The following is a 24538-nucleotide window of genomic DNA, read 5'->3' on the forward strand; positions in this document are numbered from 1 at the left end:
TCATTGTTCACTTTGGCAAACAAAAGTATTGATCAAAACAATTTTCATTGTACATTCCCGGGCCGTACAGATCTACACAACGAAAATTTTTTGTCATTCGGTCGCCCTTTGCCCATTTAAAGAATGGTGGACGTTGCCCGGTGCGTGTAGAAAGAAACACCCCTTTTGTGGCCAATGAGGTGATGTCCAACCAGAACACACCTGCAACTAATCTCGGGTAGATTGCCTAGTTCCTCCTCGTCGTTGATTGTAGCCAGGTATCCACCGAATCGACGACATTTGTTAAATGCAGCAAACCAATTTGCACGCTCATGCTTTTCAATGTAGAAGTATCTCGAGCCAATCTTTTCAAACAGATTTGAAGGCGGTTGTGATACTATTTGTAAAGAAGAATTTAAAGGTTTCGGGTCCACAATGGCTTTCTTTTAGTTCTTTCTATATCATCCTTCATTTTGTCCATAACGACCCGAAGCGACTGTTGTTGGATTTCTGTTTTCACCTGTTGCGCCTGTAGTTGGCCTTCAATGCCTTCCCTTCAGTCTGTCTATTTTTGCATTAGCTTCAGCCTGATTTGCCGCTGTGTATCTGAACCACTGTTGCTGGTGGTTGGCTATCTGATCAAGTAAGCTTGGCTGCTTGTTTTGAGCCTGGCTTCGCCACAGTCCGCAAATAGTTAAGAGCCATAAAAAATAGAAGTACCTCAACATATTGCGAGTTTAAGCCCTGTGAGACCCAATCTTCGTAACTAACTGCATTCCGGTTTGTTACAGCTCTTAAATTTGTCATAAACCATAACGGATTTAACAAATAATGATAAAAAGCATGACCGAAACGTTATTAACAGATGTAAATGTCACCAAATGAAAGAGAAGTTTCTCAGGAAACCTGAATTTATTTTCTCTCTGGTGTTCGAATTCTAAAGGAAAATCATCTGCGTACGCAGAGGATATCAAAGCGGGAGAGTTATATCTGATCCCCGCACAGCAACCTTTGGTGTGGACAAATCTTAAAGTGGTTACCAACAAAACTGAAGTTAACTGTCTACTTTGATTTTTATACATTTCTCTTTAGTTCACGAAACTTGCACAAGATTTTTACTCTGGGAACTTTTGTTTGAAACTGATAAATAATGCAGAAGAGCTTCCTTTTTTAATGCATTGTTTTACATAAAAGTCTAGCTAAAAATCAAAAAGCATTTATAAATTAAAAATTGATTTATTCACAGCTCAAATTTTGTCTATTCATTGCTTTCTAAACCCAAAAGTTGTTTCTGTTTTTAAATGAGGTTAAACATTTTCGTCGTAATTTTAACGTTTGGTCAGGATTTTTGAACTACAAAAGAAAAACGGGCAAAATATAACAACCGTATCGTAAAAATATTGGTTTATAGTCTCATTGTTCACTTTGGCAAACAAAAAAGTATTGATCAAAACAATTTTCATTGTACATTCCCGGGCCGTACAGATCTACACAACGAAAATTTTTGTCATTCGGTCGCCCTTTTGCCCATTTAAAGAATGGTGGACGTTGCCCGGTGCGTGTAGAAAGAAACACCCCCTTTGTGGCCAATGAGGTGATGTCCAACCAGAACACACCTGCAACTAATCTCGGGTAGATTGCCTGTAGTTCCTCCTCGTCGTTGATTGTAGCCAGGTATCCACCGAATCGACGACATTTGTTAAATGCAGCAAACCAATTTGCACGCTCATGCTTTTCAATGTAGAAGTATCTCGAGCCAATCTTTTCAAACAGATTTGAAGGCGGTTGTGATACTATTTGTAAAGAAGAATTTAAAGGTTTCGGGTCCACAATGGCTTTCTTTAGTTCTTCTATATCATCCTTCATTTTGTCCATAACGACCCGAAGCGACTGTTGTTGGATTTCTGTTTTCACCTGTTGCGCCTGTAGTTGGCCTTCAATGCCTTCCTTCAGTCTGTCTATTTTTGCATTAGCTTCAGCCTGATTTGCCGCTGTGTATCTGAACCACTGTTGCTGGTGGTTGGCTATCTGATCAAGTAAGCTTGGCTGCTGGTTTTGAGCCTGGCTTCGCCACAGTCCGCAAATAGTTAAGAGCCATAAAAAATAGAAGTACCTCAACATATTGCGAGTTTAAGCCCTGTGAGACCCAATCTTCGTAACTAACTGCATTCCGGTTTGTTACAGCTCTTAAATTTGTCATAAACCATAACGGATTTAACAAATAATGATAAAAAAGCATGACCGAAACGTTATTAACAGATGTAAATGTCACCAAATGAAAGAGAAGTTTCTCAGGAAACTGAATTTATTTTCTCTGGTGTTCGAATTCTAAAGGAAAATCATCTGCGTACGCAGAGGATATCAAAGCGGGAGAGTTATATCTGATCCCCGCACAGCAACCTTTGGTGTGGACAAATCTTAAAGTGGTTACCAACAAAACTGAAGTTAACTGTCTACTTTGATTTTCACACATTTTCTCTTTTAGTTTACAAAACTTTGGGAAAGATTTTTACTCTGGGAACTTTTGTTCGAAACTGATAAATAATGCATTTTAAGGCAGGCAGTCGCAAACAATAAAATCAATCCGGGTTGTTTGTCGTTTGGCTGCATTTTGCCTGCAAGCAAACAAGTCACAAAGAGTTTTCCTTATCATTTGTCTTGCAATCAATTTTATATATCTTGAATTGGGAATACGGAATACTAGGATAGAAACGAAAGAGTTTAAACTAAAAATATCCTCGTTTTTATAACCATAATGAATGACAGGACTTATTAAAATAAAGTGTGACGACTGGACTAAATGTTCTAGATTTGTAAAAAAATTGATATTAACTCATTGCTTTGGAAGCTTGATTTCATACTATTAATTATATATATTTGTTATTGTAGGAACATTAAACCCGAATCACTTATTGACAAACACACTAAACTTAAAATTAAAATTACGTTTTTTAATGAATTTCAAAAATTTAGTAACAGTTAAAATGGGATTAAAAAATTGTTAAAGAAAATGAACGCATTTTTGTGTAAAACCAAGTCCCATTGGTCTCTTTGGCAAATAAAAAGTATTTATCTCTACAATCGATACTATAAACCTCCGATTGGTTTATTTGCACAAGGATTATCATGGGTAAAGAGTTACCGGAAAGGCAGATCAATTTTGTACAGAGAAGGCAGAAAGTAAAATGTAGTTTTCAATCAAAATATAAATTTGACTAGTTGACTTTCCCGAATATATTTATATCATTGAGCAAGTAGAATAAACTGGAGTAATGGAAGTCCTGGCAGTGGGAGTGGCAGCTTTTTCCAGCTGATGGGCTGCTACTTTTTCTTCGCACAGCCGAAGGATCGCTGTTCGTCAGCTCCCGACTTGGCCAGTTGGCTTTTTCTGGGAGCCACATTGTGTTACCTCTGGGATGCCAACATTTATCCTCGACGCTTCATGCACATGCCACGCTACTGGAAACTTATAATTGAGATCGTGGCTGCCATTTTTCTGACTGAGCTGGGTACAATTATAATTTGGTGCGGCCTCGAAAGATTCCTCTTCGGACTGACGAATGATCTGCTGAATCTTGGCTACACTGAGTGTAATCCATCTCCCTATGTATATGGATACTGGCTATCGGGAGTAGTCACCTCCTTGGTGAGCGGTGCGGTCTTGTGGTATGTGCTTAAAGCCACCGATGGCACATATTATTTTATGAAGTTCACAGAAAATCTGCGAACTATCGTGCACGATTATTGGCAGATGTTCCGATGCTATAAAACCATGAATTCGAGCGGAAGACGACGGGCTTTGAGGGTTTGTCAATTGGCCAGAAAAACGCCATGTCGCCGGCCTAAAACTCGAATGTGTTGTCCACAGGAGGATGATGAAAGTGACTGACTATAGGCCCTGTTCATTTTTTTTTTTTGGCAGTCTTATTTTTCTAAAATAATAGGAATAATTTTTTTAGTAAAATAAAAAGAAAACTCTAAATAAAAACAAATACAAAATTGTAGGGCATGCATTTTTAGGTATTTTTATTTATCCTATAAATTTTACAGGATGAAACTTGTAAAAATATTTTCTTTTTGATTGTGGCTATTATCTTACTAAGTAATACTATAAAACTCTTGTAGTATTAAGTTATAACAGTAGCAATGCCTACATTGTGTTGGTGAAAAGCTTATGTCTTCGTATAAGTGGTCGCGATTATTCATCGAAAGAAACATTTCTCATACGCCCTGTCAGCCACACCCCAAAGCTGTGTGTGTGTGAACGTGGCCATAACAAACACTCGCACAAAGCAAAACCGACCCAAATACACAAAAAAAGGCAACTGAAAATGAATAAAAATGGGCGTGTCAGACGAGTTGCAGACAATCAGAGAGCACATTTGGAGATTGCCGTGCATTTCTAGGCAGCAATCACCACCATATGCTAACTTTGATTACTTCTTCTGGATTTTATCACCGCCTCCCAATCCTCAAATTCCCAGCTATTCCTGGAGAAAATCGTAGGAAAAGGCAGGCAGGGAAAGCGAAGAAGAAATTGTATTTCATTTTCCTGGGCCTGAGAGCAAAGACGGAACCGGATATGCGACATTTTATCAAGTCAGGCATAAATCAGCAGCTTATGCTGGGATTCCAGCGGGAGATGGGCGAGTACCAGTTCCTCGCCTTGGCCCGGGTTTCACTTGCGTTTACTGCTGCTATTGCTGTTGCTGTTGCTGTTCTTCTGCATGTTTGAAACTGGCAAATAATTTATTTTGCATAAATTTGCCAGCACTTAACGATGGGGATCTACGCCACACCTACGAGAAGCGAAGAACGAGTGCGAGGAATATGTTCCGTGTGCGGGTCACGCTGAATTATGCCATCTAATTTGTCTGCAGGCAGGTGGTGCTCATTAATCTTTCCTCGCTTATGAGCGGCTCCACCATCTCCGTATCCGCCTCCGCCTGTTTTTTTTCTTGCCACACTGCCACAGCACACTCCTGGGATTCTGTGCCGCAGATAAGCTCTTCGCCTTTGCAGCGCGCTCACGTAGCGGGTTTGCGATTTCCTTTGCCCGCTTCGGTGCCAGGCGAAGGATTTTACTCGGCGATACCCTTTCAGCGGGCTTAGTATGTCACATATACTGGGTAAAAATGAATTTTATTTAGGGAAATAGTCGAAATGACGAAAAAAAATAATTATTTTTGATATTTCCCAAGCATTTGGACTAGATTCTGTTCAATTTTATGACAAACTAATATAAAAAAGTGTATAATAATAAAAAATAATTCCATCAAGTACATTCATAAAAAATATGTTATTTTGGGCAGTGATAGAAACTACGTTATATTATTTCTTTGCAGATACTTTACGAGCAATCTTATTATGTTGTTAATGGATTACAACTATTTAGATTTAATTCCATTTTGGTTTTAATATTGTAGGATTGCGGGTCAAAAAAACATATTTTAAGTTTTAGGATTACATCCATGGATGGGAAAATAATAAAATAAAAATAATATACAAGTAACATATTTTAAGCATCATATTTACATACCATACATCAACAAATTAACCAATTATATATAATTTTGCCTAAGAGAGACTTCCGAGTGTTCCTAACCATGTGGCAGAGTATCCATATATCCTGGGTAAACAGGACTCCTGCAACTTCACCCGCATAGTTCCGTACCTGACTCCCGCTTAATGCTTAATGGATTTGCGCTTTGATGTGCCAACTGCGTGTACGTGTATCAAAATCGTACTGTGGTGCTCTGTATGTGTGTTTGTGTGTGTGTGTGTTTGTTGGCCTGGTTGTAAGTGGTTAAGTGTCTATATTAGACGCCATCACTTGCAGTCTCCCATTTCTAAGGGCCCGATGGTATTTTTTGGCCGTGTTTTTTGGTCCATTTTACTGCAGAGGTGGCAAGCATAAATTTCCCTCTAAATGGCCTTATGAGGGCGGCCTCGAAGCTGATCCTCTGTTTATGACCTGGCCAAATGAAATGTGAATGGGAGTCGGATTCGCATTTGGCCATAGCAGCCGGTGAGTGAGAGTGGCTCGTGTTGGCCCTTTTAAATTAAAAATCCTTCCCGTGGCTTCTGTTTGGGCCGCCCTGAAATTGAATTTTCCTTCCGTCCCGGTTTGATTAGCATAAAATGCGGTACGTGTCTTGGTTAGACTGGAAAACGTGAAAAACGTGTGGTGATGATGATGATGGGCTTGTATTGAAACCATAGAAAAAATAAAATGCTTTTTTCAAAGAATTTTTATTTCTGTTAAAATTTAAATTTTTTTGCACACCACATTATTTTTTTATCATTTATCATTTACTTTTTCCGGATCTCATTTTTCTTCAACATTTAAAAATTCGCTTTGTTTGTAAACATTTTTTGTTTTCTTTTATTCTTGACACGTTACTTACAACTAGTGTTGTAGAAATGTTTTTCCACTGCTTTCGGCATTTAACTAATAAAATTAGGTTGTTCTTCAGATTATTTATATACACACAGATTTTAGTTCCAAGTATTTTTGTAATTTACGTTCAGCCGGGTTCTCATTTCCTGTCTGTGGTGGGTGATTTCATTCAAAAGGATTTAATTTTTCAATCGATTTCTATATGCAGTGGTTTTTGCATTTACCGGACTAATCTTAGTTATTTGCTAGGCAAAAGATTAATATTAGTTTAGTATCTCACTTGTGTTTTTTAAACTAACTATAATCCTATTGAAACAATATTTATTTCAATGAGCAATGGTTTGCAGCAGCTTTTCTTATATCAAAAAAGAATCCTTCTCGATTTCATTTAAGAATATGTAAAATTAATTAAATTTAACTTTTAGCTAAAAAGTTTGTTTATGAATTAACAATAAATATTTTTTTACTCCTCGGATTTTCAAATTTTTGGTTTGGTATATAGGAAAACATGTTTTTTTCTAAATTGAACAGTATTTAAAGCAACGTTTTCGTTTTACCTTTTAAAGTAAAGAATCTATATATTTAAACAAGAAAACGCTTTAATCGGCAAGCCGAAATCCTCACACAACAATTAGGCAATTATTTAACATTTTAATCATAGATTAGCTAAGTAATAAAGATTTAATTTAGAACGACGTACATTCAGACCAACGGATTTGATTATACTGACTAATTGGAACTAATTTCCCCTTCTCATTCTTTTTGGGCTGATATCTATTTAAATCTATGCGTTCAAATAGTTTCCACATTCACTTACAAGCTTTTGTTCAAAGCTTTTAATCCTTTTCTTACACAAGAATCTGAATCAAAATTGTTCATCTTTTTTGTTAATCCTTTTAGCACATCAAAAACTATAAATATTGGACCAAAAATTACCATTGAACCTTATTTAAAGTCAAATATGTCTTCTACTGTCTTCTTTTGTGTTCAGTTTCATTTCGTTTTGGTTAGTCCTTGACCGCCATACTCAAATATTTACAGTTCCATGCGTTCTACTCTTCTCTCTTTGTGAACTTCAACGAATAAATCAATTAACATTTATGGGAATAAATGTCGAAGAATGAAAACTTAAGACAGCGACCCCAAAGGACTATTTACAAGGTCAACCACACACAAACTGAACTCAAGAGGGCAAAGTGGGTGGGATGATAGGTTAGAATGGAATGGGGAAGGACATCGAGGACACGAGTGTCGTGGCCGTTTTAGTTTTTGGCTGTCGTCGCCTTTTGTGTGCGACTTGTCGACACAGTTTTTGCTCGCAAGTTCATTGAAATGGTGGCAGTCAATGTGTCAGATAAACAAGCCCAGTGACACTCTTGGCCATGATTCAGAGTGTCTGATCCGGGAAACGGAGCGTGAGAGTCAAGTGTGGGAATTTATAGTTGACCATGCAATTTTTGTCCCAAGATTTGCACAATAAACACCTTGACGTGCTGGAAAATGGAAAATGGGAAAATGTCAAGCGATGGGTGGTGCTACAAAGTTGGCTGACTGCACACAAGTGGTCACATTTATATGGACGATATGTTTGCCTTATATGCGGGCAGATCCCTCTTGACCCCCGTCCATCTCCATCTCCATCTCCGTTTTCGCTCTCGCTTTGTCTGCAGGACTCTGGCAGGACGTGCCCCGGCTGCAGGATAGCCCACCCACACACCCACACAGACAAACAATCGTACATGCACGCTGCCAATGACAGTTGTCAACATGACAGTTATAAGGACACTGATACAAATGTTACGGATGTTTGTCTTGGCCAGACAAGAAATGTTTGCCGCATGCCGTGAGCCGAGAGCAAAGATTGATTAAAACTGCTGATAAATGATGGCGAAGTGGGGAGTGTTCCAGCTTGAAATTAATCGAAAACAGTGGCAGTGCTTTTCCGGTTTAAATTTCGAAAGATTACTGGCGGAAAAGAATAGGAATTAGAGATTTATTATAACTTAGTACATACTTTTGCTATAGCAGCCCTAATGTTTTATTTCTTTTCTTTACGATTTAAAAATAATTAAAATCATTGCTTTTTGTTAAACATTCAAGACCATGTTAGTTTAAATAGCTTTTGTTTGAGAACATTTAGAAAACTCTGCCTTTCTACTTGATTTGACTTCAATTTATATGCTGTTGAGCAACACAAGCTTAATTTTAAATTTTATTTACAAGCTCAGCAGATTTTAGTTAATGGGACATTTAAATTCAGAACCAAGAATTGTTGCAGACTTTGGTGAACTGCGACAACAATTCGGTTTCATTTTAAGTGTGGGCTGCAAGCTAAACTGTATAAAATTATAGGAAAATTATACAGAGATCCTACTTTAAAGTTCAACAAAATCGATACCATTCGAAAGAGAACTGAGAAAAAGTTTGAGTATGATTGACCTTGATTTTGGTTGCTCCTAAGAGAAACAGTTCTTACTTAAGGTTTTGTGCGGTACTTTAACCAGAAAAAGTACCATTCAGCATTAAAGTTAGAGTTGCAGATAGCATTTTACGATTCATTCACATAACATTTACACTTTAGTTCTTTCCACCGATTCAACGATTCAGCGATTTGCAGTTTAGAGCAGTTTTAGGCAGTTTACTGTCAGAAGTTGGTAAATCCGCTTTAGTGAGGGAAATCCCAGTTAATGTCGGGCAATCAGTGCCGGGGACCAATGTAGATTCCCCCAATGCTATCGTTACTATCTCCGCCCACACAACTACCATCTCCTTCGTCGTCCTCCTCCTCATCCTCCTCCTCCTCGTCCTCGTTGTCCATTAGGCCATCGTCCAATCGGATATCTTCCGCTCCGTTCTCCTGGTTGCTCTGGCCATTGTTAATGGTTCCACCTTCGTAGGTATCACTGTCCTCCACCAGGCAGCAATCCCCGCACTCGTCCGTCGAGGAGTTCACCTCATCGCTGAGATCATCGAGCAGCGTCACCTTGGGAGCCCGGAATTCATCCTGGCAGCCCATCGGAACGCCGGCGGAGGCCACCGAAATCTTGATGTTGCAATTCGTGGAGGCGTGGCAGGCGTGGGCGTGTGGAATCGGTTGCTGGATGGTGGCCACCTGGGAGGAAGTTCCGTGAGCGGCCCGGAAACTCAGATTCGGAGTCCGTTGACCCATACTGGCCATTCCTGGTGGCATTTGCGTATGCGACATGCTCAGTGTGGGCGGTACGTTCAGTACCGCCGCTCCACCGCCTCCTGTCTTGTGGGCGGGATGGGCGTGGCCCGAGTACATCAGCTGGTGCGTATCGGAGGCCAAATTGTGGGCGGTCAACTGTAGGGGATGCTGATCCTTGCGTTCTGTTGAGTGGAGAAAGCAGAAGGGAGAAAAGAGAACGGAGAAATGAGAAATGAGAAGGGAGATGGCAACTATAAACACTTCAGTTTGCAAAGTATCTCAAGGATGCGAACACGGAAGCGGAAGTGCATTCGAGGACGTGTCGGCGATTGGTTTATCGCCACCACAATGTGCAGGCATCTGCGAGGACTTCGAGTGAATGAACCGCCACTTCGCGTCCTTCAGCACTTCCGCTTTCCATTGGTCTGGTTTTGGTTTTGCGAACGGGAAAGATTGGAAAGTAGAGGCTGCCAGTACCCTGTCTTCAATTGTAGGTGAAATCAAATTAATGAAACTGAAAAAAATGCATCTTCAATTTTCAATATATGTATATAGACCCTCCAAACCTCTGTATGTTATGTTGGTGTAGTTAAACGAATATTTGAAATTCAAAATTAACGTAACCAAATCTTTAGGTATTGGGTTTAAATAAAATAAATACTAGACTTTGAAAAACAACTTTTTTTCAAGTCGGTGTGGAACCAGAATAGCAAATTCGAAATATATTTTAATTGTGCCGAAATTCTTTAAAAATATATACTGTATAATGTTTTAATTTGACCGTTTGCCAGTAGCATAAGTTATATTATAAAATGACTAGAAAATTGTTTTTTTCTGTTTTTTTCTGTGAATTTGTGCAAAGTTCAAGATTAACTGTCAAAAAATGTGCATTTAAATACTACCCAAAAGAGATTTAATAGTTGAAATAGATTAAATAAACAAAATTACTAAAAGATTAGTGAGTACTCCCCGCTTTTAAAGTACAGTGACTCGCAGGGGTGTCGCAACTTCCGGTAACACCCTGTGGAGGTCCTGACAAGGACCATTGTCCTGGCCGCACAATGGCTCTCAAACTATGTGTGTGGCTACAAGTGGGTTCAACTGCGTTGGCCTCACCTTTTCCGCCGCCCCCTCACCCGCCGCGCAATTATCTGTTCGCAAAACTTTCAGCTAACGCAATCCAAAGGGGGAAAATCCCTCCGACTGGCGGAAAACCCGTCATCAACTCACCCAGGGGGCCGAGAAGTTTCGGCTGGAGCGGCAGCATGAAGTCGTGGCCAGTCGTCGCCGCCCGCGGCTGAAGGCTCTGCACCGCCGGCACGCTCAAGTAGTCCGCTGCAAAGTCAGAGGAGCCGGCCGGAAAAAGCCGGGGAAATGCGTTAGTGCCGTCGGAGCAAACAATGTTACGGTGGCCGAGCCAAGGCAAAAGTTTCCCCACCCCCCAAAAACAACCGAAAAGAAAACAAACACGAAGAAAAAAACCAAGGGGAATGAAAAACCCAAGAGGTTGTCGGGTTGCTTTACAAAACTTTAAAAAGGCACGCAACAAAAATTTCAACTACATAGCATAAAAAGTTGGCGGCAAGACAAAAAAAAAAAGACAGTGAAAAGTTGCGAAATCATTTTTAATATTTCTATAGATAAGTGCAAGCATATATACAGCGTTATAATTTCTATCAACGGACACTTGACGAGCTGACATGAACCAACTTTTAAGTTGCCATAACTTCAAGTGGGGGAAAATCTATTTGCAACAAACTTTAAGCACACAAAGTTTAAAGGAGGCTTAGGCAAAGATAAGCTTAAGAAGTTAAAGTCACGATATTTAGAAAAAGGCTAGCAGGAAATAAATACAATAAACAGAAAATAAAATAGAAAAGTACATCAGTAAATAAATTTGAAGAGGCATTCAAATAAAATTAAAGCAAAATTGTATTCACTTTAAATTTATTATTACATTCCAAGTAGTCTTCTCTCCCAGAAAACATTTTATTCAATAACAACATTCAGTAACAGCAATTGAAATTTCTCAATGGCTTTTCTCCACTTAACAAAACAATCTATCAAAGGACCGTCTTTTTTCGACAAACTTTTAAGTTTAAAAGACAGTCGCTGAGAAGTTGTTACCGCGAAAAGTGCTTTACTTTCGCAGTTTGTATTTGAGCTAGTAAAACAACTTTAAATATTAAAATTAATTTTCGCATATTCCCAAAGGACTTGGTGGTGTTGAGAAAAAAATGAAATTACAGCGAGTAGATGCTGGTTGAGGAATGGGTTGGGATTTTTCCACAGATGCCCAGATGCCTTTAGGTGAGTGGGCAATCGACAGCCAGAGCTGGCCTTAATTGAAATTCCTGGCCGACGGTCTGCCTTTGGCACGAAGTCTTGGCCCACCGTGGCCATAAATTGTTCAAGCCCTTGTTGCTGTACTGTGCCAAAGTGTAAAAGTGTGTGCTCGGTAAATGACCACTACAACATCCCAGAAGTAACCCGCTAGCCACTTGGCCTGCTAATGATTTAGTTGCTATTTTTGTGCCCTGCAATTTGCATCCGAAAGCGTGGAGCAAAAGTATTTTCCCCTCGAGTTTCCACACCTTGGCATAATGCAAAGCAGCTTAGGAAGCCAAGTGGGGTGGTAAACAGGTCCCTGGCCAAATGTCACCGCTCCTGCATTTCCGGCGAACACAGAAATGTCATTTCCCCCGGTTTAGAACGTGCCAAAGTATGCAACACTTTTTCTAGCTGACTTTCTTCAAAAAAATGAGGCCATTTGTGTTTTATAAGCGGCTTATAAAAAGTTTCGCTACGTGTGTATCGTTCTTAAAATAACAACAAAGCAAGCGCTTAATAATTACATTTCTACTTGACTGACACCAAAAATGTTTTTAAATAGAGCCATTAAAAGTCAGATAACGGGGTCAAAACTTGTACCACTTTTCTAAATATTAAAAATAAAACGATATTAATGAAAAGAAAAAGTGGCGGTAAAACAAATACAAAATCCTTGTCATATCTGAATTTCAGTCGCTGAACTTTTCCATGTACAACCACGTCTCAAAACTTTGAGCTCCTTTTTGAATTAGCATTTATGGCTCTTTTTTCTTTTAACACTTTTCCATGCAACCCCATTCTCCTCATCCTTTGCATACAACATCCGAGTAAGTTGAACTAAACAACTTTCAACTTTCGACTGAATTCTTTTTTCTTCCCACTTTTCACAAGCTCACAAGTGGCTCAAGAAATTAATCGCCTTGAGAGCCGCAAACTGCCTTCCGTTTTCCCCATTTGAGTCCGGTCCTTACTTTTCCTGGACAAAAGAAAAAAGAAAAGTCAAGATTTCAGCTTGCACACTTGAGCTTTTGTGGCTTTAATTAAAATGCACATCATGCAGAAATTTTCCTGACCAGGTTCCTCTCATTATTTTTTTTTTTTTCGGCAGGTTTTTCTTTACGATATTTTTACACTTTTCATTCAATTTTATTTTACGTTTGTGTGTCGGGCTATTTTCCAGAGCTTTGCTGGACGGGCGAGCAAATGGAAAAAGTTTTTCAATTTGTTTGACGATAAATGAACTTTATTTCTATATGTGTTTGAGGGCTTAGGTGTGGGCAAGAGCATATAGAATGTTTGCGTCCGTGTGGCCTTTTGAAATATGACATAAAAAGGATTTTCGCCTAGCATAATAAAAATGTAATTAAAGTTAAATGCCGAAAATAAAAAGAAGTTGCAAAAAGCTTTTAATATGCAAATAAACATAAAAAAGTTTGCCATTTTCTGCTTTGTGTTTGCTGCAAGCTCTTTTATTGACTGACTCTCGCAGTGACAAAGTTATAGCATTCGGCGGAAATTTATAGCATGCGATAAATTTTAACAGGCTTGGGGGAATGACTACCAAGAATGGGAAAGAGTTTTTCGACCCGTAGGACTAATTGCTGCAAGCCCATAGGAAGGTCTTTTACACGCATTAAGAGAAAATCCTACACTGAGAAAAATTTAAGTGTTCTTTATTTTTTTTATAAGTGAAATAATAGAAGAAATGTAATAACAATGTGTTAAGATGCCAAAAAGAAAGATTTTTCCTTCTTAGATTTTAGTTTCACACAAAAACTGACCTTATCAATTAACGTTGGCAAATAACTGAACCCTAGTAAAATGGAAAAAAAACCTTTACAGTTTTCGATTAAAAATAATCGCATCTTTAATATATTACCATTTTAAAACACAAATTCTTTAATACAGCTTTCAGCACATATGTGTGTGTAATTTCTTTTAAAATTTAAATCATTGAAAGATGTCTTAGAAAGAAGAAATTTTTTGTGTTTCTCCTAAAATACCTAAATTTATTAAATGTTTTAAATATTAAAATCAAAGTTCTAGTGCAATTTTTGTTCAGTGCTTTCACAGGCATCAAAATAAAATTCCTGTAAATGGTTAGCAAACATTTGTACACGTGCAGCATGCCAAGACAAGACAGAGACAAAGAGCGACGAAGGGACTCAAAGAGAAAGGGGCGGTGAAAGGAGGAGAGAAGAAAGAAGAAAGTAGAAGGTGGAAGGTGAAGAGGGGGTGGGGGATAGACGGATAGACACAAGACAAGACAACACTTACAACTGATGAAGGAGGGACCGGCGGGGGCGGCGGCGGCGGCTGTGGCAACGGCAGCCGAAGCAGCTGAGCCAGTGAGCGATGCCGCCGATGACGTCATCGCCGCCGTAGCGTGGGCATGGACATGGCCATGGGCGTGGCCGTGACTGTGGGCGGGCAGCGGGGGCGGCTGAAGCATAGGCACTTGGTAGGTCATTGCCGACATCGGCGTCGGATCTGCCATTATAGTCGTCGACATCGTTGGCAACGTCGTCGTCGTCGTCCTTTGCGCAGGATGCAGGCCAATGACATTGACGCCGTTCACGTTCACGGTGCCTGGGATTACCGATGACCGAACGGCGGACGGATGCATTTACATTCGGATACACATATACAACACACGCATTCGTTTACATTTCGTTACACCAACACACACAAAGTAACAATTACAAGTACAATAGACCAACATTAAGGAACAAAACTAAAAGGAAATCAATTTAAGAACAATATGCAACACCAAATTGATGGAAATATAATCAATAATATATATTGAGTAAAAGACAGCGGGAAAGATTTTTAATTTGTAAAGGCTCCAAACAATAATTAAAACATTTAACAATTAAAGAGCGAATCGAATGGGTTAGCAAATATACAACAATTTGAGTAGCAATGACTTTTTAAATAATAAAATAAAGATTAATACTCAATGGTGATTGATTTCTAAAATTAGTTAAATACGTTAATAAATAGTAATTAAGAGAGTAAAAATTCCTAAAGTCAGCGTTAATAAACAGTAACTTAGAGAGTAAAAATTCCTAAAGTCAGCTTAAACTATAATAAACTACAAGTTTTAATCCAGTGAAGAAATCTTTTAAGAGTACTCCGTTTATTTCCGTTTTACCATCACTAGACAAATGTTTGATTATTAATTGTTGGCCCGAAGGCCTGCTCCTATAAGGACCATAAATAATCGGGATTATCTCGAGTCAACATTAATGGACTTAACAGCAGCGGGTAGGTTTACTGAGAGCTGGGGAAATATCCACAAGTTGAAATTGGGAGCATTAAGCAAACCCGAAGCGATTATAAATCGTCGTACGACATTAAATTTATAACCTCTGGTGAATCCGAAATTGCCCTGCAATTGCAGTTGCTGCAAGCAGAGGATAGTGGGAAATCTTGTCTTCGGTTGACTGCACATACTATATATATGGCACATGAAATATATATGCATCCACTTAAGTCCTTTGGCCCTCGGGGAGTGCAGCCTCATCAGCATCAGCATCCGAGCATCAGCATTCGCATGTGGTGAAGGTCCTGCCTTCAATGCTTTTGAATAATCAGTAAAATGGAAATTTACCACATGAAACTCCCCGTGGGAGCCGGAGGGCGGACATTCTCCTTCCGGCGGGGACGACTGCTCCCCGGGGAATACTAAATGCTAAATAACAGCTGACTCTCTCGCCCAGTGAAGGGTGCATAAATAATAAAATAATTAAACAAGAAATTGAATGAAATTAATTCGGCCCCAAGAGCGACGGGAAAAGCAAGAGCAGGAGCGAGCATATCTGTGTGAGTGAGACTATGTGTGTGTGTGTCGGTATCTGTGTAATGTATGCTGCAAGTGGCTGTGTATTGGTCTGTTGCCCTGAGACTGCTCTAAATATCTGCAGGCCAAAAAAGCAACAAAATATGAAAATTAAATTCAATACAATTTTCGAGTGACAGAAAGAGAGAAAGAAGTGAAATAAGATCGAAGGATCCGATCTTTTTAAATACCCTCTACTCGAATTTTTATTATTTACCTGTTGATATAAAAAAATTACGTATACGCAATAAGTACAATATCTAATTTAAGTTCATAAAAGTTCTCCCCTTTTTTTTTTTTAAAACTTTTAAAAAAATTTTATTTTCAGAATTAATCAAATTTTAATGTCGAATTTAAAAAATTTAGTATATCCAAATTCTAAAAAATAAAACTGTTGAAATTTAATTTAAGAAATTCTTTGAATTTAAGATTCCTTTTACGTGTTTCGTGAATTATTTTCTGGCAGCTAAATGGCTTTTCGAGTACCGGGTATGCAATAAGTTAGCTGCAGAACTCACCGATTTTGGCACCGCCGAATGCATCCTTGAACATGGGCGTCCCGGCAGCGGGGTGGCCCACAGCATGGCCACCGAGTCCTGCCCCGCCCCCTCCCACAGGACCAACGCCACCGGCCAGTAATCCTGGCCCAGTGGCTGGCGTTTGTTTAATGGCATTCGTCCTCCCGCGATGCGGAGCAGTTGGCTCCCTCTTGCGACGCGGCTGCTCGACTGGCAGGACACGTCGTCGCTTCTTGGGCAACTTGGAGCGAGCCTGGGTAGAGTGAGAGTGGCGTAAGCCAGGTAAACAAACAACAACGGGGACAAACAGCTTCCGCGGAAGCCCAAACAAACCTGAGTGTGGGAGTAGAACATGGAGAAGTTGCTGACGATGACTGGCACTGGCAGGGCGATGGTCAGCACTCCGGCCAATGCACACAGCGCACCCACGAACATCCCAGGATAGGTTTTCGGAGCCACGTCCCCGTATCCCACGGTGGTCATGGTCACAATCGCCCACCACAGCCCCAAAGGGATGCTCTTAAACTGGTTGTCCGGATTGTCCTGCGAAAATAAATGGTTTGATTCTTTTACCAAATAGTTTTTCATTTAGTTAGAGTCTAAAGAACATTACTTTATTCATTTTCCCATTACAGTGGCGAATGAATTGTTCTTTAAAAATGTATTTATTTTTCCCAATTTATTTTTAAAAATAATAAAATAATTTATTTTAATTTATGTTTCGCTTTAGCATCAACTTAAGATGAATGCTTGTTTGCAATCCATATATTTTGCAAAGTAAAGTTTTATATATTTTAACACTTTGTAAATTTAAATCAAGCTTGAAAACAAATTTTAAATAACAAATTTGCTTTAAAGACAACACACCTGCAACTTTTCCGCATAGTAGGCCAAACTGGCGAAGAAGACAATGCCCAGAACGAGGAAGAAAACCAGCAGAGTCAGCTCCTTGGCAGAGGCCTTGAATGTGTGGATAAGGATTCTCAGCCCAGGCGAGTGACGGGTCAGCTTGAACAGCCGCATTATCCTCACGATGGAAAAGGCCTCCAGGAGACCTGTATATTCGCCCATGCGCTGCATCACGTCCGTATAGAAGCTCAAAGTGGCCGTAAAGTCAATGATGTTGACCGGCGACTTGATAAACTGCCACAGATTTGGTGAGACCTGAAAAATATTTTGAAATATTATTTCTTGCCTGCAGAAATAAAATAAATTACTTTTATTTCTCAAAGGGTTTATTGAAGTGATTACCAAAACTTAAAAAGAGAGAATATAATCCCTTTACTTATACTTTGTGTTGTCAAAGAAATAAGCTCGGTTTTTTCGATTTATGGGGGCAACAATTAATTGAATGGCAATATTTTAGATGCAAAAATAATTGGAAATATCTTTTGATAAACTGTTTCTGAAAAAATAATAAATTAAAGGGATAATTTATAGTTGAGTTGTTTTTTTTTTTTTTTGTATTTTTATTCAACTTTCAATTTGAATTTACTCACAATCAGTCTGATGAGGACCTCGATGAAGAACCAGACGTTGCACACCAGCTCCACGTAGAAGAAAGCCTCGTGCGGCTGACCGTAGGTTTCGATCCAGCCGTGTTTCCTCCTCCCGTTGTTCCCCAGGATCTTCTCCTCGATGAACTCGTTCAGGATGCTGCCGTTGATATTCCGTTTCAGTCGCTGCCGCTGGCCGCCCTTAATCGTGGCAATGGGCGTGCCCTGGCCGGGGGCGGTGAAGTTGCCGCTGCTGTAGCTCGTGTAGTTCGTCACACGAAAGGTGGGTCCTATGCTGCCGCTCGGCGGCGTGATGCTGTGCTGATGGTATTGGTGTTGCTGCGGCGGTTCCCCCATCGGATCGTGGCCGTGGGGCGGACCCCCCGCCCCCGAACCATGGGCGTCGTCGGCGGCAGAGGGCAGGTCCACGCGGAAGCCGGGGGTGGGTCTTCAGGCAGAATGATATCACAGAAACAAATATAAAGAAAACCGACATGCCAGCAACGATCTGTGAAAAGAAAGTAATGAGAAAGGTAAGAACCAATTTTTAATTAGAGAATATTAAAGTTACTTTGATTTAATATCAGTTAGATAATGATAGGGAAAGGAAAAGAATTTAAATAAAACAAAACCTAATAAAATCTTAACACAAATTCTTCATTTTAGATGATATTTAGTGCAATGTATTTAATGTAAATGTATTTAATCCGGACTAAAATTTTCTTTATTTTTAATGTTTTTTTCCTCCTAAGTAAGTATAATTACTTACCTTGGCACCCGTGGAGCTGGAGGGCTCATCGAACATGGCCCAGATCTTGGGTTTAAGACGCTGCCAGCAGTTAAGCTCGCCGTTGCTCAGTGCCTCCTCAAAGCCAAATAGTCGAGCTATCTGCTCCTCAGTGGGCTTCTCATTTTCAATATCTAGCTTATCTAATATGGCTAAGGTGTTCTATAAAGAAATTGCATTAATATTATAAGTAATTAGAGTAAAATGGAGTATAACTTACTTGCGTATCGCGATGTATGCTATAGGTTGACCAACAGCATGGTTCTACCTGGTTAGAGTCGAGTCCCCAGAATTCCAGCTCCTCCTCGAAAAGCGGTCCACACACGTCAGTTGGGTAATGCAGTTTGCCAGTTCTACGGGAAAGCAAATTAATTATAATTTAATACGAAAACCATCAGATTGTCAGCGCGGATTATGTGATGTTATCCATTTATTAATATTAAATTAATTAGCATTTTCATACATAAATAATAAAGCTAAAAGAATATCCAGCAAAGTGGAACAATTTGCTTAACATTTTCTGTTTTGATGTTTTTTGACTGCCACTAAAAGATTCAAGCCAAGAGTTTTCCTCATAAACTAAAATGCCAATTTGCTTGGCCTTGTTCTCAAATTATTCAAACTCAAGATGACGACTGGCTTGCCCAGAATCTCATTAAGACTCCGAAATGATGGCATAAGTAACCTCTGACTAAATGCTCTTGCCATCAACGATTCCCCTTTTTCGGCTCTTTCAACCGGTCTAAACTAATTCATGGACTTGGCCAAGCATGCAGGGGGCTTAGACATCAGACCGAATAATTTTATGGCCGAAACGGCACGTCTGGATCTGTGGCAGCAAATTGCGCAACCGAAAGTCTGGCAATGAGAATTGGGGAAGGGGGGAACGGGTATCACTTGCATATGCATGTGGCGGTGGGTTGGGCCAATGTGCGGATGGATATGAATGCACCTGGTAAAAAAGCAGACATGGTCATTCCATACACCCACCTCTTGACCCCCATTCTCCGGCACTTGGCATATTCATAATGCTGCCTTCTCTTGGCCATTGTTCCATTCTCTTGGCCAACAACAAATTGTGATGGTTGCGTTTCCATGTGTGTGCTCAAATTGCAGTAAATGGCTGCGAGGGAGTTCCAAAAAAGCAAAGGGATAAAGGGGGTAAGGGGGTGGTGGTGGATCGTCCTTGTCCACAGTTGTTGGCCAACTTGTAATGCCATATCAGCTGGCGGACAGTCGCCGAGTGCGGAGTATGTCCTTGCAGGGTTTTATTTTTGGATGATATCTTCACTCCCCACCCGTTTTGCAAACCTCACCTACACACACACACACACCCCACACACATACATATTCGAACAAGTGTGGTATTGTGTGCGCGCCACGTGTGCACATCCTGAATGTCCTTTTTTATGCCGGCTGCAGCAACATATTTGGCGCAACTTTTTCACTCTTGTGTGCTGTCCAAGCCTTTGTGATGGTTAAAAATCATTCCGTACCCAGAATTCCTTGAAAAAAATATTTAAAAAACGAATGCATAAAGGGAAATGTCGCAGCGCTTTTCCCTTGTTTGCGGAGCTGCAAATTGCCGCTTTTATTTCGCGATCCTGATCCTGATTACTGGCTAAAGCTGCCGCAACAGACTTTGACATTTTGACGTGACTGCCTGAAATTTGAGCGGTCATTTTTAACGGACCAACCATTGAAAATACCCTTCAAAGAGCCTTAAGAAACTTTCTGAACAGAAAAAATAAAAATGTTGTTTAAATAAAACAACTTAAAAAGGTTTTATTTTTTCATCGCCCAATTTAAAGGCAAGAAAGAGCTGTCTTGCATTGCATTCCTTTTAATGTAACCTAGATTATAAAGTATTTCTTGTTCGTTGCCAATTATTTCATGACAGTTCCACATTTTTTTTAATCTTTTAAAGTGCGCTGCAGTTATTGTCATGGCTTTTCGATATAACTCTCAACGCACCGGGATCGTTAATTGGTTTTCTCCATAAAACCCGCAATTCAGGCAATTTTTTATGCCGATTCCCCACCACTTAAATAGTTTTCGAGTTCTGAATATACGTTTCGGTGAAATCACTTTCATTCCCTCTTAATCCTCCACCTCTGTATTTCTTCTGCGTTTTTTTCCTTCATCGGGTGTGCATAACAAATATTACGCATACGCAGCGTGCAACCGATGCAATCAATATTTATAGCTGACCTCAACAAGCAGGTGAGCCGATCAGACTCATAAGAAGTCTCCGCGTTTAAATGTGCATAAGCAATTATATCGATTGGCTCTCGCACACTCGGTTTCAGTTATTTGCATTAAAAACAGGGGAGCGATAAAATGGGATATTAAACTGACTTTAAATAAGTTATTCATTAAGTGGTAAAAAAATAATGAGGAGTGGTAAGCTTTACAAAGGTAAAGAAATAATCTTAACAACAGATATTTGCTTTAAAATTATTTACAAGCTATAAAAACCATACCATTAAATTACGAAGTCTGCTTACATAATGTACCTATTCTTATTATTTTAAAGAAATATCTTAATCGAAAATCTTTGCATTTCCCCACCAGTTGCATAAATTCCAATCTTTAAATAATCGATAAACAACAATCCCAACATTTTGCTTTGTGTTTTACTGCATTTTGGCATTCTCTGCAGCGTATCTCTATGAAATCTTTTCCCACAAATTGTCTGAAGCATTTGGTGCGTACATAATTTGATTATATATGCCCCAAGGAGAGTGGGTTACCGAGAGACCCCTAGTTTGTGCCGCACCTCCTGAGGGGACTCGGTTTCATTTCCAATCAACGCGGCATGTTGCAGCAGTATTTTTTTTTTTTTTTGCTGCCATCCTGCCCCTCTTTGACACCATTTTTCTGGCCTGTGGTGCCTGGTTAATTGAGTTGGAAAACTGTTTGGCCAAAGCCCCTGGAGCCATGGGTGTCCAGGAAAACAGGCTAACGGACGCCTCTGCCCAATCAATGAAGATGAACAACCATGCGATGCTGACAGGCTTGTTTCATCCGAAAAACAACTCCATTTGCAGGTGCACCTTCAGGTGTGGATGTGGGAATAAGGATGAGATGAGATGAGAAGGGGTGTTGAGCAGAACAAACTTTCATTAATTTTAAACAACTTAAGTCATCGCAAACGGGGCAGACAACAGCTCACCTCGGCTCACGGCAAAGATAAATGAGCCCGCTAATGACCCCGAAAAACGTTGGATCAACTTTCGCAGCTCAAAAACTTTAGATTAATGGCCGAGGCAAGTTCGTTCTGCTCCTGGGGCAGCAATTAAAATATTAGTTTGTTTATTCATCGGGCAATCTATAACGAAAACTGACTTTTGATATCTTTTTCCCTCAGCTCCATTAATCAGGGCAATCATTGCCAAGGGAAGCACAAATTGAAATGCCAAAGGTGAAACTGAAGCTAAGTAGGGAAGATGGAATTTTTCAAGGAAAGTGTCTCCTCTTCCTTCCACTTTCCACTTCCCTTCTGTACTTAATGTTGTAATTACCATGCTAAGGATGACTACCAGCTCACATTTACAGTCATTGCACGTCTAAACGGCTTTCAGGAGCGTAATTAGCCCGGCTTAGCACTTGGTAACTCACCTGTAATAGTTGAGGATTTGGGTGAAGACCCCGGGGTGGCGATCGAAGAAGTATTCATTGAGTACCGGATCGTAGTTGGCCAGGGCTTCGGTCAGTCGGGAGAGACGTGTTGCGGGGATTTTCTTGAGCGTCGCCTTGTAGGTTTCATATCTGCAATGGGAACGACCAAAGGATGGGCATAAATTATGGGAATTTGCATGTCAATTACTATTCACGCATTGCGCATACGCCATGTGTGCGCTGGTTAATAACTTAACAAATTACTACGCGGTCATAACTTGCCTTCCTGATCCGACTGACCCTTCTGCGGTATTTCGCCATTATATCGAGCCATAAAACCCGACTCACTGAAAAAGTGAGCGATAAAAAAAGGTGGAACACTCCGGAGGGGAAAAACGAGAGGATATTCAAGCAAGTGTAAGCAAAACCGAGCCATAAGCCATTTGCATACATTTCGCTTTATTTTTTCCCATGACTCTACGCGGCTCCTCCTTTTTCACCCTCTCCTTTTTTTTTAGATTGTGTGCCAAAAGCATAAAGCATTAGGGTTCTGGGTTTTTTTGGTTCTGGCCAAAGTCCAAAGTGGGTCACGTAGACTTTGGTCTAGAATTTCCTTTGTTTGATTTGGCCTTTGACAGAGATCATTACCGCACAAAATTGATGGTTTTTCCATTCATTATGTTTGACAATATTTGCTGACCAAACAGAAATCAATTTAGGACATCCCCACGATTTGAATATGCAAATAGATTTGTTTTTTAAGCTGTACAAACATTTTTTGTTCCCTACTACTATGAAATCAAAATCACCTCGGGATGTATTTGTTAATTATTACCATTTTCTCATTGCACCATTTGATTGCTATTCGGGGAAAACAAACAGAGCACGTGTTAATTATATTTCCAGCTTTGCTTCACCTGGACAACTCTACACACGAGTATCATGCCGCCACATACACAAACCAAACTTAATTTATGTAATCATCCATAAAATTACACGAGCGAAAGGAGCGACAACGGCGCCCACCAGGCGTAATTAAATTCAATTGAAAGTAATTTCCAGCAAATTGTTGTAAATTTCATTTTCGCATTTATAACCCACACATTCCCGGCTCGCAACAGCATTCAATGGCGTTTAAGTGCGCTTCCTGGCCAAACGGAGCCGATTCGAGCCGAGCTGTCCACACGCGTTATATATTTTTTACGCCAAACTGTTTGCTTTCGGTTATTAAATATTTCATGCAGCTGAGGACAACAACCGCAGCGACAGCAGAATCATCAATAACCGGGTCCGCCGTATAACAATGGCTATTAAAGTTTATTCGGGCGTTTCCACGATGGTAATTGGCCCGAAAGAAGAGCAGTGGATAGGAATCAAGTCCGGGAGTTGGACAAATGTTTACTCAGCCTCAAATTCAATTGTATGCAATATTCGGATGGCATTGTATTGAATTAGTTTTCCCGCCTGCGATTGGTTTTCTTTTTTGTGCCATTTTGTTGACCAACAGTGCGTATGCGTAATTCACTTGACAGCTGTGCCGAGCTTTTATTTTACGAGCGAAATAAATTTCGAGAAATATTCTGACAAATTGGCCTAAATCGTATTTAATGAATTATGTTGAAATAAATTTCGTCCTCTTTTGGCCCATCAATCTCGTGCTTGTAATATGGCCGACAGCCGGAAAGTATGCTAAAACAATTTGTATTATGCGAGTGGTAAGAGAAGGGATGAAAAATGTTGAAGAGCCGGCAAAATGATTGAGTGGAGCGGCCAAACAAACATCAAAGTAACGATCAATTAAAACGCAAATGCTGAAATCGGACATTTCACTAATGCTTTTTGACTTCATTCAATGAAATTTACACAAACAAGGGTAGGCATTTCTCATTACATTTTTATTAAAATGGTTAGAGCAATAAGATGAATTTGTGATATATTCTGTGGAATCTTTCTGTGGTTAAAGGCATTCTTAAGTGTTTTTGTATACTGCTTTATTGGTTTTTATTAAAGCTGATAAGCAGGGGCGGGCGCAGAAAAAAATTTGGGGGGGCGGAAAAAAAATTTTTCGGTGGGGGGGGCCGAAAAAAAAAATTTTAAATTTAAAATAAAAAAAGGGGGGGGGGTTAAAAAAAAAAAAAAAAAAATGTGGTTTTGGGGGGGGGGGGGGCGCCAAAAACCCCCCCCCCCCCCCCGCTGATAAGCTTGCAGTCGTTTTTGTTTTTCTCGATTTGAAATGAATTTCCACTTGTCACGAAATTCTGAGCAAATAAGTTCGCATATTCACTACAAAATAGCAAGTCACTCTGAACGAAAAACATGAGTTTCTAGAATGTTTTATTTTTATGTGAAATCGTATGATAGTTTCTACCGGTTAGCTTGCCAAACTAATCTAGCCA

The 24538-nt window shown here is 39.8% G+C and overlaps 2 protein-coding genes and 1 pseudogene across 2 annotated transcripts in view; 1 reads left to right on the forward strand and 2 right to left on the reverse strand.

The window, feature by feature from the left end:
- Nucleotides 1-1195: 1195 nt before the first annotated feature.
- On the reverse strand, nucleotides 1196-2129 carry LOC108097862 (accessory gland protein Acp29AB-like). The gene has a single exon (XM_043209321.1). The coding sequence runs from the start codon at nucleotides 2098-2100 to the stop codon at nucleotides 1393-1395; it is 708 nt and encodes a 235-aa protein (XP_043065256.1). The 5' UTR covers nucleotides 2101-2129; the 3' UTR covers nucleotides 1196-1392.
- A 1049-nt stretch (nucleotides 2130-3178) lies between these two features.
- LOC122320814 lies at nucleotides 3179-3927 on the forward strand (annotated as a pseudogene).
- A 4972-nt stretch (nucleotides 3928-8899) lies between these two features.
- The window catches only part of LOC108095488, a 33250-nt gene continuing 17611 nt past the window's right edge, over nucleotides 8900-24538 (reverse strand). The window contains 11 exon segments of the mRNA XM_043209322.1: nucleotides 8900-9730; nucleotides 10779-10883; nucleotides 14157-14468; nucleotides 16239-16491; nucleotides 16572-16781; nucleotides 17106-17402; nucleotides 17738-18175; nucleotides 18177-18242; nucleotides 18504-18683; nucleotides 18742-18874; nucleotides 22143-22292. Coding sequence (XP_043065257.1) covers nucleotides 9078-9730; nucleotides 10779-10883; nucleotides 14157-14468; nucleotides 16239-16491; nucleotides 16572-16781; nucleotides 17106-17402; nucleotides 17738-18175; nucleotides 18177-18242; nucleotides 18504-18683; nucleotides 18742-18874; nucleotides 22143-22292 — 2797 coding nt within the window. The 3' untranslated portion in view covers nucleotides 8900-9077.

This window comes from Drosophila ficusphila, unplaced genomic scaffold (assembly GCF_018152265.1).
Source record: "Drosophila ficusphila isolate 14025-0441.05 unplaced genomic scaffold, ASM1815226v1 contig_820, whole genome shotgun sequence".
In the NCBI taxonomy this organism is placed as follows: Eukaryota; Metazoa; Arthropoda; class Insecta; order Diptera; family Drosophilidae; genus Drosophila; species Drosophila ficusphila.